The sequence below is a fragment of the Scleropages formosus genome, chromosome 22 (assembly GCF_900964775.1).
Source record: "Scleropages formosus chromosome 22, fSclFor1.1, whole genome shotgun sequence".
Lineage (NCBI taxonomy): Eukaryota > Metazoa > Chordata > Actinopteri > Osteoglossiformes > Osteoglossidae > Scleropages > Scleropages formosus.
The window spans coordinates 4,076,443-4,095,183 of NC_041827.1; the positions used below are offsets into that span (position 1 = coordinate 4,076,443).

General features: G+C 41.9%; 2 protein-coding genes and 1 pseudogene across 2 annotated transcripts; 2 read left to right on the forward strand and 1 right to left on the reverse strand.

Moving 5' to 3' along the window:
• The first annotated feature begins 5,721 nt into the window (after nucleotides 1-5,721).
• On the forward strand, nucleotides 5,722-6,591 carry LOC108918386 (transcription factor HES-5-like; annotated as a pseudogene).
• A 3,992-nt stretch (nucleotides 6,592-10,583) lies between these two features.
• Nucleotides 10,584-11,201, forward strand: LOC108923807 (transcription factor HES-5-like). Its single transcript, XM_018734827.2, has 2 exons — nucleotides 10,584-10,649; nucleotides 10,767-11,201. Exons 1-2 carry the CDS (start codon nucleotides 10,584-10,586, stop codon nucleotides 11,175-11,177), a joined length of 477 nt encoding a protein of 158 aa, XP_018590343.2. The 3' UTR covers nucleotides 11,178-11,201.
• Nucleotides 11,202-17,322: 6,121 nt separating this feature from the next.
• Nucleotides 17,323-17,916, reverse strand: her15.1 (hairy and enhancer of split-related 15, tandem duplicate 1). The gene is made up of 2 exons (XM_029247957.1): nucleotides 17,851-17,916; nucleotides 17,323-17,733 (listed from the first exon to the last, which is right to left on the reverse strand). Exons 1-2 carry the CDS (start codon nucleotides 17,914-17,916, stop codon nucleotides 17,323-17,325), a joined length of 477 nt encoding a protein of 158 aa, XP_029103790.1.
• Between the last annotated feature and the right edge of the window lie 825 nt (nucleotides 17,917-18,741).

An 18,741-nucleotide genomic window follows, 5' to 3' on the forward strand; every position in this document is an offset into this window, starting at 1 on the left:
GTTGTAGCACATGGAGATTCGTAATAGTTCCGACTAAACTTCATTACCCAGGGTGCACTAAATTACTCAAGTTGGCTCACAAAATCCTGCACAAGTCATAAGCAGCACTATAGACTATTTGGCAATTTTGTGAAATGGGGAAAAGTGCACATCCTCACTTTCAAGAGTGTCTAAGCTTAGAAGTACAGGAAAAAACAGACAGACTGGACGAGATGCCTGTTCATCACAAGCTATTATAGTTATTACATTCTATCATTTTATTATTGAAATTACTGTTTGGGGGATCACAGCTCTAGTGTGTGGAGGAGGTGCGAGTGGGACTCTGTCCTCCTTTCCCACACTAGTCGCCCATTCATGGCTCCCTGTTCTCATGGGAATGAACAATAGAAGTGTGTCTTCCCTGGAAGGGCTCCATAAGTGTGTTTAATCGACATTCCCCATGAGGAAAGCTGTGTGCGACAATAATGTTCCACTAGGAGGGAATGGATGGTGGGGGGGGGGATACTCAACAGGTCCCTGTGCACTTCATTGTTAAGTAGTTCGACCATAAAACAGCAAATGGTTCATCAGTTCATGGTTTCAGTGCATTTACAGTGAAATAAACCAAGCGTTGAAAGAGCTTCCCTCACAGGCTGTGAAATATACCCAACGGGGACGTAGTCTTTGTGTTCAGTTGTCACAATGAAATAGATGACAATAAAGCAAGGAAACCCGACCAATAACAATGAGTGACATGTCCACTGGAAGCTGCGGGAACACGATGACTGCCTAAAGTAGAAGTGCTGAATTTGGAGATCATCCTTGTGGGTCTGTGAAGCACAGAACTGCTTTAAAAATAAGACTAACTGAATAAAAGTTAAAACAATATATTAATGTCTATGATTTTATATCCAAAGGTAACCAATTTTCACTACAAAAAAATTGCTGTATTGCTGTGTTAAAATTTATATATTGACTTCTTCTCTGGAGGAGGTCCCTAATTTTTAGCAAATTCCTAATTAAAATTAAGGGGTCCATGGCCTGCAGGCAGTTAAGAGCTTATGTTTGTTCATTCAGTGACTCTTTTCTCAAAAGAAACGGTGTTATTTACCCATTTATACAGCAAGGTAATTCTACTGCAGGAATTCAGGGCAAATACCTTATGCAAGGGTACATTAGCTGGAAATGGGAGTTAAATCTGTGCCTTTTGCATCCCAAGGCACCAGGTCTGACCACTACACTACTAGCTCTACCAAGGCTGTGACACAAACATTTACAAAGTTTATGCAGTGCTGCTTGAAAGTAAGTATGTCAAACTCTTGTGTCCCTTAGTTTTAAATGGTTATTTAATGAGACAGACTCTTTCTTATGGGAGGCGCAGTGATGCAGTGGGTTTGGACAGGTCCTGCTCTCTGGTGCATCTGGGGTTCAAGTCCTGCTTGGGGTGCCTTGTGATGGATTTGCATCCCATCCTGGTTGTGTTCCCTCCCCTGCCAGCCCCATATGCCCTGTGTTGCTGGGTTAGGCTCCGGCTCACCATGACCTTACTTGGGACAAGCAGCTTCAGAGTGTGTGTGTGTGTGTGTGTGTGTGTGTGTGTGTGTGTGTGTGAGTCTTTACCACCTGACAATAGGTTCAGGGGACCACAGTTTTCAAACATATACACATCACGGCAATTTTTCTGAGTAAAGCGTATCAGTTAAATTGTTTCTCCAAACCTTAGCTCTTTCTACATTTTCTGTTCAAGGGTGTTTCAGCCCAATTGGTTAATCTCAATAAAGATAGAACTTTAAATAACGAGGCCATGATTCCCCCTCTGCATGTTGTCCACTAGCACAAACAGACACATTCTGTCGGTCTCTTTATTTTGTGCTTAGTTTGACGATATTTAACCAACGAGCTTTACCCCCCCAGACTACTTTGGCATCGCTTTATAGAACTGAATTAGCATGTGAAAGGGCACACTTCTATCGTTCAGTGGAGTCTCTCAATGGCCAGAGTGTGGGAAAGTTTTCCAGAGCAGAGTCACACTTCCAGGATGTGAATACAGGAATTGTGGAAAAAGAGCCACTGCTTTTCTGGTCCAATAATTCTAAATATTGCTTATAATTGTACACAGCATTTTGAAGTATTTAGTTAACATGCTGGGTGCATTCATGTTTTAACACACCAAATGATTTATTGGTTTATTTAATAGTTTTGTGTAGTTTTTTCATAGAACTTTGAAAAACGGTTTTCATTGTTTATTCACACAGGTTATATTTACTTAAAGCACCTCAGATAAACAGGGTGCCTTAAATGGGGAAAATGCGAAGCCCAGATGTTCATCTGCTGGCAGCTGTTCCAGTTGTTTAAGGGGTTTTACACTTCTTGTCTGAGGATGAAGTACAGACACCGTGTAAGAGAGGACTTTACGGTCATTCCACCTCCATCGAGTGGCAGCATCAGAAGGACTCAAAATTCACCTTTTTCCATTTTAAACACTTGTAGCCTTGTTGTAGTAAGAGGCCTCAGCTGAGTTTTCCTCCTCGATGAGCAAATAGCAGAGAGAAGACTCAATACAGCATCCTTTAATATCCATAACACAGTTCTGTTATATGACTGAGAGGAACAGCGTTGAACATGTTCACCTTTGACAAACACTGCGATCCCATGTGAAGTGGGAAATATTTTTCTTCTTTTGCTCATGCAGGATGTTTTCTGTATTTTTTCTGAGTTCACTTTTAAATATACCTATTACTACCATTAACTACATTTGTAGTTCCATGATTTTTTCCGCAAAATGCACGAAAGTGCCATTGAATCAAATAAACCGGGTGAAGAGGGGAACGAAAAGGGTAACCATTCCATTCTTCCTTGCGTGTCTACAAACCAGCTGCGAACCAAGTCACTCTGGAGCTGTGAAAGGCTGCATTTACCCTTTGCACCACGGTACACCTTTTTCAAAAAGTATTATCATGAAAGCTGAGAAACAGTACAAAGGTACAAATATTTACAAATTCTTTTCTTGCATTCCTTTCGAAAGAGGAACTATCGACAAACACTAATTTGCATTAATTGTAGTATAAATTATAAAATCTTTCAAAAGGCCAGTTTATTTCAGTTATTAAAATAGCAGATGAAGTGCAGTTAGAGCTGCCAGTTTGCAGCTGATGGACCCAATTTCAAATCCCACCTCCTGCTGTAGTACCATTGAGCGATGTATCTGCCCTGAATTGACAGTAAAAAAAGTATTCAGGTGTATAAATGGATCAATAATTATAAGTAGCTTAACAGTATAAGTCGCTTCGGAGCAAAGCATCAACTAAATGAATAGATGAAACTACTAAAAAGGAGAACTTAGAAGGAAACAAATGTATTATGTGACAATGATATGGGACTATTTGTATCAGATAGCTGAAAGGTGCATCAACAGGTTCCTCAAGTTGTCCAGGTGCCGGAGGGGTTGATGACGTTGATGACGTTGATGACGTTGATGACACTGGACCTGTGACTCTGCTCTCCAGAGCTTTCCCACACTCTGCCCATCGAGGGACCCCACTGAACAATAGAAGTGTGCCTTTTCACATGCTAATTCATCGGTCGAAAAGCGTGTCCCCAGAGTCTTTGTACCTAACGCTTGCAGGGTAAATATTTCTTCTGTCAGATAGGCAGAAATGTTTCACCTTCACGTATTTCCAACCCTCTCGTGACTAGAGTCAGCAAACATAAGACTAAGATCAAGCAATGTTTCCATACATGGTGCTCTGTAGCCCGGGAGAAAGTTGAGAAGTGCTTCCGTCAACCGTATAACACCTTAATTTAATTCAGATTACATTACATTCAGCACCCCCTCACTTGACTCTGCCCTCCCTTGTAAATGAATTAATTTAGCTGATGCTTTTCTCCAAAAGCAATTTACTGGCAATATTAAGCTAATTATAATTATTCACCTGTTTCTATAGCTGGGTAATTTCACTGGAGCAATTCTAGGGTAAGTACCTTGCTCAAGGGTACTACAGCTGGAGGTGGGTAGGAGTCAAACCTACGATCTTTGGGTCCAAAGAAAGCAAGGCTAACCACTAAACTACCAGCTGGCCCTACTGTACAACTATATTCGCTTGTTTATTAAACTCACATTAATTTACCTAACAAATTTGTCTGCTTATTTACCTCTGTTATTTCACTGTATGTAGAGCATGTGTGTATGTTGTGTATTGTATGCTGCTGTAACTCTCTAGAACTCCCGCTGGAAATAAAGTTTCGTTCATTCATTCATTCATTCATTCATTCATTCAAACATATCCAAATAAGACCTTATTTGGAAATATCTCTACTTCTTTTAATTGCTACTCATAACGCTATTCTTTGTTTCCCAGAACTTTGTCTAAATTTCTTAAATGAAATAAATTATTTTTTTAAACATACTTAAAAACCGAGACAATGCCCAGAGTTAAGATGGAATGAAAGTTTTGAAAATTGACGTTTTCAAAAAAGAATAACAGAAAAATCTCCATGAGAATAAATTAAAATAGCATTTACTGCAGTTTTGTTCCATATTGACTGTTAGCTTGGCATTTACAACAAGATTATTTACCACAGCTGTGAATGCTGCTTCAACTTTTACACTTTCCCTCCAGATGGAGTGTGACGTCCTTCTCTTGATGTTGCTGTTCCACCGCACAGCCGTCACTAATATCCTATTCAGTTCAGCAAAGAGCTTTGTGTGGCATTGATCACAGCACACAGGGCTCAGTGTGGGAAACTCTGAGCAACTCTGTACTCACAGCCACCGCCGGACTCAGTGACCACACATCTGGACTCCCCGCACTGGAGCTGCTCTCTTTAAAAAAAAAAAAAAACACAGAAACACTGCAGTTATAGAAAATACATGACCTTTCCATAGGTTATGGCCTTTGTAACAATATCGTGATGGAAATCCAAAATGCATGAGTTTAATACCATTTACAGAGGAAATTAAATTTTTAAAAAGGAAAAAATGTAAGAAAACTATTTCACTGTTCATAGAGCTTTCATACTTGTTATTATTACAGTTTTCCTGTGTGTATGAGCTGATTATTAATAAAAATCTAAAAATGCATTTTTTAAGGGTATGTTCTATATGTTCTAAAATATATATATTTTTAATTTTAGTACTGAGTGTTACAGGAAAAGATGATTTGAAAAACACAAAGTAGCAAAACAGGAAATTACTGCAGCAAAAAAAAACTGGACAGTTCATAGTAAAGCTGTTAAAGCTGCTGCTTTGGGACTCAGATGTTGCAGGTTTGAATTCTGTCTGCATCTGTAATACAATATATTTATCATAAAATCACACCAATACCCAGTTATAGAGGTAGGTGAACAATTGTAGGTGTCTTAAAATGATGACCTGCTTTGGAGAAAAGGATCAGCAAAATAAATAACTGTACACTGAATTTGTAGAATATTCAACAATGGATTTCAAAAGTGTCTGAGCTCGGAGGAGGTCAAAATTCATTCTGAAATTTTATTTTTGTGTTTTTCATTATTTTAGACAATATTTGATATTGATTCAGTCATACATGTGTACATTATGCTGATTTTGTGCTTTTTCACTGTCATTATTCACAGTATCAAAGAACAGATCGTCTCTCTTTTAAGGGTCAAAAGTGCCTCAGATTTACACAGCTCTTTATGAGCATCTATCCTTAGACTCCCACCCACCACCTGTTCCCTGGAGACGTGACCATTGTCCCCCAGCAATAAGATCTTCCGTGGAGCATGTGGCAGCTCCACGTTCCTCATTGTCCTCTGCAGCTCAGCCATTGGCTGCAGACTGTGAGAAACTCCAAGAAGCTCAGCACTCACACATTCATATGGAGATGTGGGACTATAAATAGGAGACATGAAGCCGCACAAGTCACATTCACTCCGCACAGACACTTGTAGAGGACAAGGACTCAGCCATGGCACCTGCAGTCACTGCAGCACTCATCTACTCCAAGGAGCACCTCACTCTAGCCAACAAGGTAACGTGACAATTCAACCTCCAAGAAGTACCTCAACTTTGCGCTGTTTTCGGCTTCTTGGATGATACATTGCGGCGTCACGTTATTAATAATTCTCTTGTCTTGTGTGTGCAGTTGAGAAAGCCAGTGGTGGAGAAGATGCGCAGAGATCGTATCAACAACAGCATCGAGCAGCTCAAGTGTCTCCTGGGTGAAGAGTTCCTGAGCCACAATCCTGACTCCAAGCTGGAGAAAGCCGACATCCTGGAGATGACCGTTTCCTTCCTGAGACGGCAGCGGCGCCAGAAGCCCGTGCCCGAGAGCATCTCCTTCTGCTCAGTAGCTGAGGCTCAGGGATTCTCCAGGTGCGTCCAAGAGATCGCGCGCTTCCTGTCCCGGGATCAAGTGAACACGCAGTCCCAGAGAAGACTTCTGAGTCATTTCCAAACCCTGCTGCCTTCCTCCAGTATGATCAAGACTGAGAGTGTCCTGCCTCAGCTCAGTTCTCCATGCTGCTCCACCACAAGCAAAGAGAAGACTCAAGTGAAGAGCACCATCTGGAGACCCTGGTAGAGTCCTACAGAGTGGAGCTGAGACAAACACAATTGAACATGTTCATCTGTGATAAACATGGACAGTAATTCTAAGGGTGTAGGAAGTATTTTCTTCCTTTTCTGCTTGTGCAGATGATTTTAAATCCACTTTTATTTGAATCAAATACTGTGTGAGATTTTCACATCACTGTAAAAAGTGGGTTTTATGTTTTGTTTTGTAGAAACATTTTCTGCTCTGTGCAAGAGTTTTTTAGGTACATTTATATTTCAAAGAAATATATTAACCAATGGCTTCATTGCTATTATTTTCTTATTGTTTTGTATGTGCAGATCTTTATTTGCACTTCTTCATTCAAATGAAGTATTTAGTATGTATTTGTAATACAACTTTCAGGTCTTTGTTTTTCAGTGTGTAGGAAGCATTTCTTTCTCTTCTACTTTGCAAAACTTTCAATCATCATGGTGCAGCTTTTCATCAAATGTACAACCCAATTTTGCCACTATAGCTATCACTGTGCCCTGCACGTGTGTTTAGATGTTGCATTTAATGTGAATGGAAATTGTGTTTGCGAAAAGGTTTGTAAAAAACCTGTTTCTGAGCAAGTTGAATATGTTCTGTGAAGACTATTCCCCAAACATCACTGTGTCAGTGTTATCAAGTGTACTGTACTGACAGTGAGTGTCAAACTCATTTAGTGCCTTAGTGTTTATTATATAAACTTGTGGTTTATTTGTGTTAAGCATATTTAAAAGTGAGATTTCATAAGTGCATGTGATCTTCTGTGAAGACAAAATGAAAAGCTATTGGTCATTCCTTAATGTTTTTTTTTTTTTTTTTTAATTTTTCACTTTCAAGTTTTTCAAGTTTGTGTGTTTCTGCTGTCCAAACTGTAAATGTACTTGTTTCATGTTAATTTCCTATTTATCGCATGACAGCAATGTATAATAAAGAGAACAAAATAATGTGTATATGTGTTGTGTGAAATATATGGTGAGAAAATACTGAAGTGTGAATCATGACTAATAATAGTTCATTTTAAATGTGTAGGAAATAAGACTATAGAACAGATAATTGTGATTTAAAAATTTGTCTAAAGAGGAGAGCTGTGATTTTTCATCCTCAAAACTCTTTTTTTCTATCATTTACTTACCAGATGCATTCCTTATAATAATAATAATCATCATCATCACTTCACTTGTTTCCAGTATGTATACATTGATTCTTGATTGATTCTGGTTTTTGTCATAACACTCAAGGTGTTTTTTCCCTTTGGAAGGCCGTGCCTGAGGCGTGTCCACACAGGGGGGCTGAGCACATGAGCCGAGCACGTGAGCCAGGAGGAGAGAGACTCCCCCACAACCACCAGCCCCCCAAGGAGATGGCAGGAAAATGGTTCCCGCAGGGCAAAACTATAAATGGAATAAACAAGACAGACTGACGCGCCTTTTGAAAAACCAGGGCACACTGTGGGGGGCCGGGCGGGGGCAGGGGGGTGTGGGCTACTGGGTTTGACAACTGACAATTAATGAAGATTATCATACCAAAATATATTACAACAGTCATAAACCAGTTATGACTTCACCACTTAGACTGTATGATGTGGTATCTGAGTGCAGTGACATGTGATAGCCTACATGGTATCCATACTATGTCACATCAGGACAAATCGTGTAATCAAGGATAGTGCAGCACAAGTGGGATTCGAACCAAGGACCTGCAGACTGTTGTGAACTGCTGTCTTGGTGCTGGGGAAACAGCATTGATGAACCGGACCGAAAAAGCATCTGCTCATTCATTTTAGTTCAAAATTCCACTAAACTCAAAGTCTGGTTTGGCATAAGTTACCATACAAGCAGAAACAGAGACATTAACCATGTACAGAAGCATCACAATGCATATCATCCTACTAATGTAACTAAGCAACTACTCCATCAGAAGGATCATTTAGACATTTAGCTGAAGCATTTCTCCAGAGCAACTTACCACGTTACACTACTTACAGCATTTTAGCCATTTATACTGTCATGCCCCCCTCGGCACAACGAGGAGCACCTGTGGCTGATCAGGGGACGGGCGCATAAAAGGGAGACGCTGAGCACACACAGATGTAGGACCTTGCTTAGTATTGTTACTCACCTGTGTACCTTGCCTCTGCTTTCTTCATTTCCTCTCCTCCTCGTTTCCCTGAATCCTCTCCAGCATCTCCATGACTTTCTGGCTTACCACAACTCCTTGCCTGCCTTTGGATTACGTCTCTTGGATTCTCCCTCTGAACTTCGTTCGTACATGGGTGACCCTTTGCCTGTTTTCTGACCATGTTTCCTGGATTGCCCCCTGAAAGCCCTTCCTGTGCGCCGCGCTTGGGTCCGATGCTCCCGCCCTGGGGAAATTCTGTGACATATACAGCTAGATAATTTTACCAAAGCAATTCAGGGTAAATGGCCTTATTCACACGTACTATAGCGGGAGATGGGATTGGAATCTGCAACCTTTATGTCCAAAGGCAGCAGCACCAACCACTACACTACCAGCTGCCTTTGACTTGACTGTAACCAAGTCTCATTTGGTGAACTGTGAGGGAGTGGTGCCACATCCAGGGTGTAGCATGCTTCCTACCCTGTGTTTGCCGGAGAGGCTCTGGATCACCGCAACCCTACATAAGACAAGCAGTTATTGATGATGGGTGAATGGCAAGTTCTGATTTTTATGTAGTAAAACAAAATATTTGCGGCAACAACATACAGCCACTGAGAAAAACATTGCATAAGCACTTGTTAATAAGCTTTGAACCATCTCATGCAATTTCTTTAAATTGAAAATGAAGCTGCAATGTAATAGGATCAAAATGTTTACAGTCCCAGAGCTGGGTGTGCAACAATGCAAGTTTAGTTAATTATGCAAGGTCATGGAAATTACTTTTTTTGCTTGTTTTTCCTTTTTAAGATTGTACATATGTGAATTCAGGAATGTTACTCAAGACACAAAAACATTCTTCAGTGGTTACATATACTCCTCCAAAACAAAGACTGAACAATCTGTCACTACTACGTCACATTTTTGCAGTTATGATGCGATGTAAAATAAGTACAGCATGAATAACAACCATAATAACTGTCTGTGTGATCTGTCCATGACAGTTGTGCATTAAACGTGGTGAAAGTGACAAGGGGTATTTTTGCACCCTTTGAAATGTCTGTTATGGGGGATCACAGCTCTAGTGTGTGGAGGAGGCGCGAGTGGGACTGTCCTCCTTTCCCACACTAGTCGCCCATTCATGGCTCCCTGTTCTCATGGGAATGAACAATAGAAGTGTGTCTTCCCTGGAAGGGCTGCATAAGTGTGTTTAATTGATGAGTGAAAGAGGGAGAGAGAGAGGATGCGTGTGTGTCCGTGTCTGTGCAGACTTGTTTCCGTGTTTTTCTGACCTTGAGGACATTTTTGAATAAAATGTCACGACCAGCACACTGTGGAGACATGCTGGGACAGTGTGTTTCCATGACTAAGTGCTCTAATACACTGAGAAACACACAGCAACAACTGGGAGAAGACTGAATGATGAGTGACAGCAAATATTCTTATGCACACAAACAAAATAATTTAAATGGATGCATGTGCTGCTCCAAATACTGACATTTGAATCTGCAATAATAATCCATTATATATTCCGATTATATTTGGCCATTGACATTAAAGGCAGGTGTATGCGGCCTTATCTCTGTAGCTTTAATGATCCATATGGCACACGACTTATCTGTTTGGGTCTGGAAATTTCCCTGGTAATAAAAGTTTAACTGCCTTCTTGTGCTGTTTGTCAGTCAATAGTGATATCAATAGTGATATCTCGCGAACCATTCCCCCCTGAGAAACAGCATCCACTCAGCCAGTTAACCATGAAATGATGTTGATGATTCTCCCATTGTTGCGGAGGCCTTGCCTACTGCCCCCTGAGTGTGGGAAACCTAATCCTGCCTGGGGCACATGGCTTTGTAATGCAAATTCAGAGCTATAAATAGTAGCGCAGGGTCCAACGTCGGGTCCCAATCGACTCGTCTTCTGTGGAGAATCCTCATCAGAGCAAACATGGCTCCTTGCTCCTATACGACTGATTTCGGCAGTCTAAAGCTCTCGAACAAGGAGAAGAACAAAGTAAGCTGACGCTGCTACCGGTTCTCCTCTGCTGTAAAATATCGCACCGTTGGCGGCATCTCCTGCATCGCATCTTCGGTACTTGGAGCTCATGTAACGTAATGTTTTTCTTCACAGCTTAGGAAACCGGTGGTGGAGAAGATGCGCCGCGATCGCATCAACGGCTGTATAGAACAGCTCCGGAAGCTGCTGGAGAAGGAATTCCACCAACACGACCCCAGCGCCAAGCTGGAGAAAGCCGACATCTTGGAGATGACGGTGAGCTTCCTGAAGAGGCAGCTGCAGCCGCGTGCCGTCGGCACCGCGAGGGCCTACAGCGAGGGCTACTCCCAGTGCTGGAGAGAGACTCTGTGCTTCCTGTCAGCCAGCTCCGTGGGGGGTGTGTCCCTCGATCACCTCCATCATCTGCACGACAACCAGAGAACCACCAAGCAGCTCTGTGCGGTGTTTCCGGTCGCTTCCACGCAAACTGTGGTGCAGGTGAAGCAGGAGCCAGGTACGGAAGGACCCATCTGGAGGCCATGGTAGAGACACTGTAAAGCCACTGTGGCACAGGAACTGGAGACAGTGGAGAAACCCTCTTTTAACAGTGTTTTTTTTTTTAAATTTATAATTTAAAAGCAAAGATTTTTGTAGGACCTCATTAAGTAAACAGTCTAGCTGCTCCTAAACTAGAACTGAACTGTTTCAGTGACAACATTCGTGTTGAAAATTGTCAATTTTGCATTGCACATGTTTTTTTTTGTTACCTTACAGTGAGAACTTTCTAGTAAAACCTTCATAATGAAGAAAATATGGTTTCATTTTTGTACTATGTAAAATGACTGTCCAAGGCTGAAGGTATGAGATATGATTTATAACTTCTGTACATCTGTATATTTATCTTGTTTGTTCTGATTACTGATTACTGAAGACTGCTGCCTTGCACTGCAAAGCTTGTGTTTTCATATTGAATGAAATATGTCCTTATATCAGTATTATGTACATAGTATGTTCACACCATGATACATATTTCCACATTGCCACAACATATGGCTGAAGTAATTTTTGCTTCCATGCAGACATCAGAATCCTTATTTCTCCAAGTAGTTTGTGCTGCAAACTTGAATGTTGAGCAAAATGTATCAGTAGTGTTTGTTCAGTTCTATGAAAGTTTTCCATTGTTGTGTAACACTTCTCTATGTCTTTTGTAAAGGCAAAGTATTACTGCGATGTTCAGTGTTGGCACTGTTGTGCTCATAAAATGGATTTTATTTACAAAATAAATGAGAAATAAATGAAATTCACAATTTACTCAGTCCCTCTTTCAGTTGAATTCCATTTCTTTCTTATAAGTGAAGGTGCAGAAAATATTGCATCAACAGCCTTGATACTTGCTCAAGGATCCTACAGCAAAAAAGGAAACTAGAACCTGGGACCGTGAGATTGTTAAATGTTAGATGAGCACACAACTAATTGTAATTAATTCTAAATAAAGACCTCTTTTAATTAACTGCAAACTAGTTTAATATAGATTTGGACCAGAATAAGATAACTGCTAATTTGCACAAATTTGTCACTACTTGCTGTTTTCCCTTTTACCAGCTATGACTGGTAAGCTCAAAAACTTCAGCCAGAGGTCAGAGTCATGAACATCAGGTCAACATCACAAAGTAAGGTGTCTAAGGTGAGGAGTCCAAAATGAGTAGAGTACGGTGAGTAAAGAGCTAGACAAGGTTGCATGGAATTGTTCAACGGATTCATGCATCTTTAGTAGGAGATGAGTCTCTGTCTCTGTGTGAGGTTCCTTCCACAGTTGAAACGTGTCTAAGGTGGATTGGTGACATTAATTTGTCCTTACTGTACCTCACTGTGGTGTTACATCGCTCTCTTGGGCGGATGGGTAGATACTTGTCTTGTAAGTAGCTTACTGCAGTGTATTTACCATTGTTAGTTGCCTTGGTTAAAGGCACTGGCTAAACACACACTAAACCAACTAAGTGTGTATTGAGGCGAATGCGAAGTGATCAGAATATAACACACCACCAGTAAGCAGAGAACATACTTTGTCCGACTCTGCAATCATTAAGGTAAAGCGTCCCTGTACTGTAATTTTTAAGCAGGAATCACTTCCGCTCGCGTGCAGCGCGGGCTCTTCGAATTTTCCCACAGTGAACAGCCAATCGTAGCGCAGCTCGTGGCAACACCTCATCTCCCTTAGTTCGCGCTCGAACGCGTGGCGGCTGTGGAGCCGCGGTCCTCGGCGACGTGTCGGTGCTGGATCCCACACCTCTGTGGAATCAAATGCTATAAACTCGTCATCTGTTTTACAATAAACAGCTTCTTTAAGTTTGTGCTCTCCCACGGGTGTAAAAACGAGGACAATAAACGCATACGCGGTCAGAATGAACCGAATTTAAACTTAAAGCCTAACAATTGGATTTAATCAGACATTAATTTTCTGCACATTTATTTTAAGGGTTTCCATTGTTGCCTATAAAAATCATATAGGCTAGCTACAATATTTAACGACAAATCGTTAAAAGTGGTTGTAAATTCGGAAAAATAATAACTACCTCCCCAAAACAACAGGTAGTGTAGTGGTTAGAGCTGCTGTCTTTGGCTCCAAAGCAGGTTTGATCCCCATTTTCGACTGTTGTACCCTTGAGTGAGGTGTTTACCCTGAATTGTCCACCTGTGTAAATAGGTAAATAACTGTAACTAGTACATTAACGCTGTAAGTCACTTTGGAGGAGGCGTCAGAGTCAATGAATAAAGTAGAACAATCACAAATAAAAGCCCTCTTTTTGATAATCAACTCTTTAATGAAATAATCACATTTTTAATGTTTTACCTTACAGATTACTGGTCTAATGTGAGGATTTTTTTTTCTCTGTAAAGCACTTCGTATGAAAATAAGCACGTGCACATATCGCGATGCTCAAAAATAGCGCTGGTCCCCTAGGGAGAGTACAAATTGGTAGATTTTGCGCAATTACCCCTAATGGATGATTTAGTGCGGCACACGTCCTTTGTGGTGGCGATGAAAGAGAAGAATGAGGGAGAAGTGTGGGAAAGGCGCGCAAAGCCGCCCCCACGCGCATCACACTCAGCGCGCGCTTTTATGAGCCCTCGCGAGCAGCTGTTTGACACAATCCAAGCAGACTGGACAAAAGCGGCCCTAATCCCGGTGCCTGGTCCTCTAACAGGTGCGCGCGCGCACACACACACACACACACACACACACACACACACACACACTTTTCACGTGAAGTCATGGTAAATGCACAAACGCACTTAGACTGTTCAACTTAAATCATGCGAGACAAAAAGTTTTTAATTCACTTAATATTTGCATCTTAAAGTTCCGAAAAAAAATGCTTTTCACACTTTTTTTCCTGCATCATAGACAACAAAATGACTACGTTCCCACATGTCCATGAATACAACTGACAACTGAAAATTTTCATTGAAAAATACCTGTTCTAATATTAAAATATATATTTTTTTTTTCAGAACCGCTTGTCCCATACGGGGTCACGGGGAACCGGAGCCTACCCGGTAACACAGGGCGTAAGGCCGGAGGGGGAGGGGACACACCCAGGACGGGACGCCAGTCCGTCGCAAGGCACCCCAAGCGGGACTCGAACCCCAGACCCACCGGAGAGTAGGACTGCGGTCCAACCCACCGCACCCCCTTAAAATATATTTATTACTAAATTTAATATCTGTCTATTGTAGTCTATCAGCTGACTGTATGATGACATAAATATGTATCATCCATCTGCAGGACTGTTGGAGGTACCTACCATGTAATCGTATATGAAAAGCTTTGGTCAGTGTTACAAAAGCCAGTGGATGACCTTCTTTCAGGTTCCTGGGCACTACCATCTCACAGAACCTGAAGTGGGAGCCCCACATAGACTCCATTGTGAAGAAGGCCCAGCAGAGGTTGTACTTCCTTCGCCAGCTGAGGAAGTTCAACCTGCCACAGGAGCTACTGATGCAATTCTACTCCGCAGTCATCGAGTCTGTCCTCTGCACCTCTATAACTGTCTGGTTCGGCTCAGCTCCGAAATCAGACATCAGAAGACTACAGCAGATAGTTCGGACTGCTGGAAGAATCATCGCCACATCCCCCCCAGCTCTCCGAGAACTGCACTCGTCCAGAGTCAGTAAAAGGGCTAGCAAAATCATTCTAGACCCCTCACATCCAGGCCACTTTCTCTTCGAACCCTTGCCATCTGGCCGGCGCTACAGAGCACTGAGCACCAGGACAGCCAGGCATAAGAAAAGTTTCTTTCCTCAGGCCATCTACCTCATGAACACCTAAATCTCTCCCCTAGAGAGTAAACCAGTGCAATACATAATGCTATTTATATTTATATTTATAACTATTTATCACATCATATCTCTTACTCACACTCCCTTGCATTTGTATCTAGTGACTATTTTTGTATATTGGGTACTTTATATTTTTAAATATTTTTTATCCCTTGTTCACATACTCTATCTTCTCATCTATCTTGTCACTGTCATTCTGTCTGTGCTGTGGAAGTTCCTGTCACCAAGACAAATTCCTTGTATGTGCAAACATACTTGGCAATAAAGCTTGTTCGTTTGTTCGTTCTTCGTTCGTTCTATTTCTTTGCTCACTGACAATTTGATGCTAAGTGTCAGTACTGCGCACACACACACACACACACACACACACACACACACACATCATCTGAAACAGTTTGTCCCATACAGGGTCGCGGGGAGTCAGAGCCTAACCCGGCTAACACAGGGTGTAAGGCTTGAGGGGGAAGGGACACACCCAGGATGGGACGCCAGCCTGTTGCAAGGCACCCCAAGCAGGACCCCAATCCCAGACCCCCCGGAGAGCAGGACCCGGCCAAACCCACTGCACCCTCCTTTGTCAAAATATTCATAGGCAAAATGGGTTACCATTTACCGCATTCATCAGTAAATATTTTCTGTCTTTCTCAGTGAAAAAGGAGCAGCATTTGCTAACTGTCATGGTATAGCGTCAATTTATTCACACACACATTTTTAGAACCGCTTGTCCCATACAGGGTCACAGGGAACCAGAGCCTACCTGGTAACACAGGGCACAAGGCCAGAGGGGGAGGAGACACACCCAGGATGGGACACCAGTCCATTACAAGGCACCCCAAGCGGGACTCGAACCCCAAACCTACTAAAGAGCAGGACCAGGACCAACCCACTGCGCCACTGCACCCCCTGTCAAGTTATTCATTATTTTTCAAAAATCCCTGTGAAACACTGAATCGTTTCACCCAGAGGAAACTGGCATGAACATAGAAAGAACATAAAAACTCAACACAGGAGACACCAGTGAAGTTCCTCCAAGCAATATGAGGAAATAATATTTCTATGGCAACCACTCACGCTAAATATCTTTATAGAAAGCAATGCTGCCTGGTGACATGTAGCAACTGTACAGATTCCAGAAAACTAGTGTATGATAAAGTATGGTTCTGTTCTGTTTTGACATGTAAGAAACTGCAGAAGTCTTCATGCATCCTTTTATAATCACCTTCATTTTAATTAGGCAACAGTGTTTTAGTATATGGGCAGGACATGTCATCCAAATTCAAGTTCTTTTAGTATTAATTACTATGGCCATTAATTAATAAAAATATTAATATTACTAATTAATAAAAATATTAATATTACCTTTTGACCCAAAGGCAGAACAAAGTGAAGGGGCTACCAGTGTATGGTATATAAATTATTATTCATATGATTATACTATTATTATAATATCATTATTATAGATGATAATTTGGTGTCATATTCTGACACAGTCGCAGGTAGTTAAGGTGTTAAAGCTGTTTCTTCTCTACTCAGATGTTGCAGTTTTGCATCTTACCTCCTCCTCTTGAGCAAGGTAACTACCATAAAATTGCTTCAGCTGAAAAATGATATGTGCAAATAATTGTGTGTAGCTTAAAACAGTTAAAAAAAACATCAGCTAAATAAATAAATGTTGTTTGACGTGATCCTTGAGAGGGAACAATATTTTATTCTTTTACAAACTAAAACTATGTTTGAATGCAACAAAGAAAATCAAATACAATGCACATCTCCCTTTTTTATTGCAAAAGAAAAATTCTATCAATCCAACTACCTTTTTCTGGTCAAATGATTACTTGCTTGTAGATCCCAACTCAGTCGACTCTTGGCATTGATAAAGGATCTGGTTTGCACAAACATGCATGCAATTTGATTGTTGATACAACATACCTGCCATACAACAATTTACCCTGATAGACACACTAAAGACTTAAAGACACAAGGAAATGTTCCCCAAAAATTCCTCGTCAAATGGTGTTTCTGTGACAAGTTCAAGAATGTATGAGTACAGCTGTCATAGAAAAATCCAGAAATTGTTTTTCTGCACAGCAACCACTGGACAAAGACACAAATCTCACACATTCTTTTGCATGTTATACCTTCAGAGTACAGGGTAGTTTTTAACTCAAGAAAAAAGACTTGGTTCTCTTTTTTGAGGAGGGTCTAAACAAATCTGATACAGATTGACTCATCCTTCAATATGAAGGGAATTCTTAAGTACAGACCATATTGGAAAAAAAGGTTTTCCTACACTTTGAGAGGCAGTAAAACCTGTCTCCAGTTCCTGTGCCACAGTGGCTTTACAGTGTCTCTACCATGGCCTCCAGATGGGTCCTTCCGTACCTGGCTCCTGCTTCACCTGCACCACAGTTTGCGTGGAAGCGACCGGAAACACCGCACAGAGCTGCTTGGTGGTTCTCTGGTTGTCGTGCAGATGATGGAGGTGATCGAGGGACACACCCCCCACGGAGCTGGCTGACAGGAAGCACAGAGTCTCTCTCCAGCACTGGGAGTAGCCCTCGCTGTAGGCCCTCGCGGTGCCGACGGCACGCGGCTGCAGCTGCCTCTTCAGGAAGCTCACCGTCATCTCCAAGATGTCGGCTTTCTCCAGCTTGGCGCTGGGGTCGTGTTGGTGGAATTCCTTCTCCAGCAGCTTCCGGAGCTGTTCTATACAGCCGTTGATGCGATCGCGGCGCATCTTCTCCACCACCGGTTTCCTAAGCTGTGAAGAAAAACATTACGTTACATGAGCTCCAAGTACCGAAGATGCGATGCAGGAGATGCCGCCAACGGTGCGATATTTTACAGCAGAGGAGAACCGGTAGCAGCGTCAGCTTACTTTGTTCTTCTCCTTGTTCGAGAGCTTTAGACTGCCGAAATCAGTCGTATAGGAGCAAGGAGCCATGTTTGCTCTGATGAGGATTCTCCACAGAAGACGAGTCGATTGGGACCCGACGTTGGACCCTGCGCTACTATTTATAGCTCTGAATTTGCATTACAAAGCCATGTGCCCCAGGCAGGATTAGGTTTCCCACACTCAGGGGGCAGTAGGCAAGGCCTCCGCAACAATGGGAGAATCATCAACATCATTTCATGGTTAACTGGCTGAGTGGATGCTGTTTCTCAGGGGGGAATGGTTCGCGAGATATCACTATTGATATCACTATTGACTGACAAACAGCACAAGAAGTTTTATCTCCTTGGAAAGTCCAGGAGCAGTCAGGCACAAATAAAGTGGCTCAGGAGGTTGGCCATTAAGACAAACAGACTAGACTTTGCGATATAAAATATGACTGTGGTCCTTAGCAATTTTTGAAAAGCAAAATTAATTCCATTACAAAACTAAACAAGTTATATAAATTAGTAATGCAAAAGGAAAAATATTTCTAGCTTCCTCATTCCAGGATTCTGTCCAGAGTGTTTCTCTGTACTTTTACGCGCACAAACACAAACACATTCTCATTGGGAATGTCAATTAAACACAATTATCCAACCCCTCTGGGGAAGGCACACTTCAATTGTTCATTCCCATGAGAACACAGACCCATGAATGGGTGGCTAGTGTGGGAAACGCGGACAGACTCCTACTCACACGTTCTCCAGTCAATAGAACTGACCCTCCGCACCCCCCTGGTCTGAACAGAAGTCTCTTTCATCGCAATGTTCAGATCTGAGGCTCCGATGCAACCCTGGGCGCGTGTGTGTTCGCACTCAGCCTCCCTCACATCAC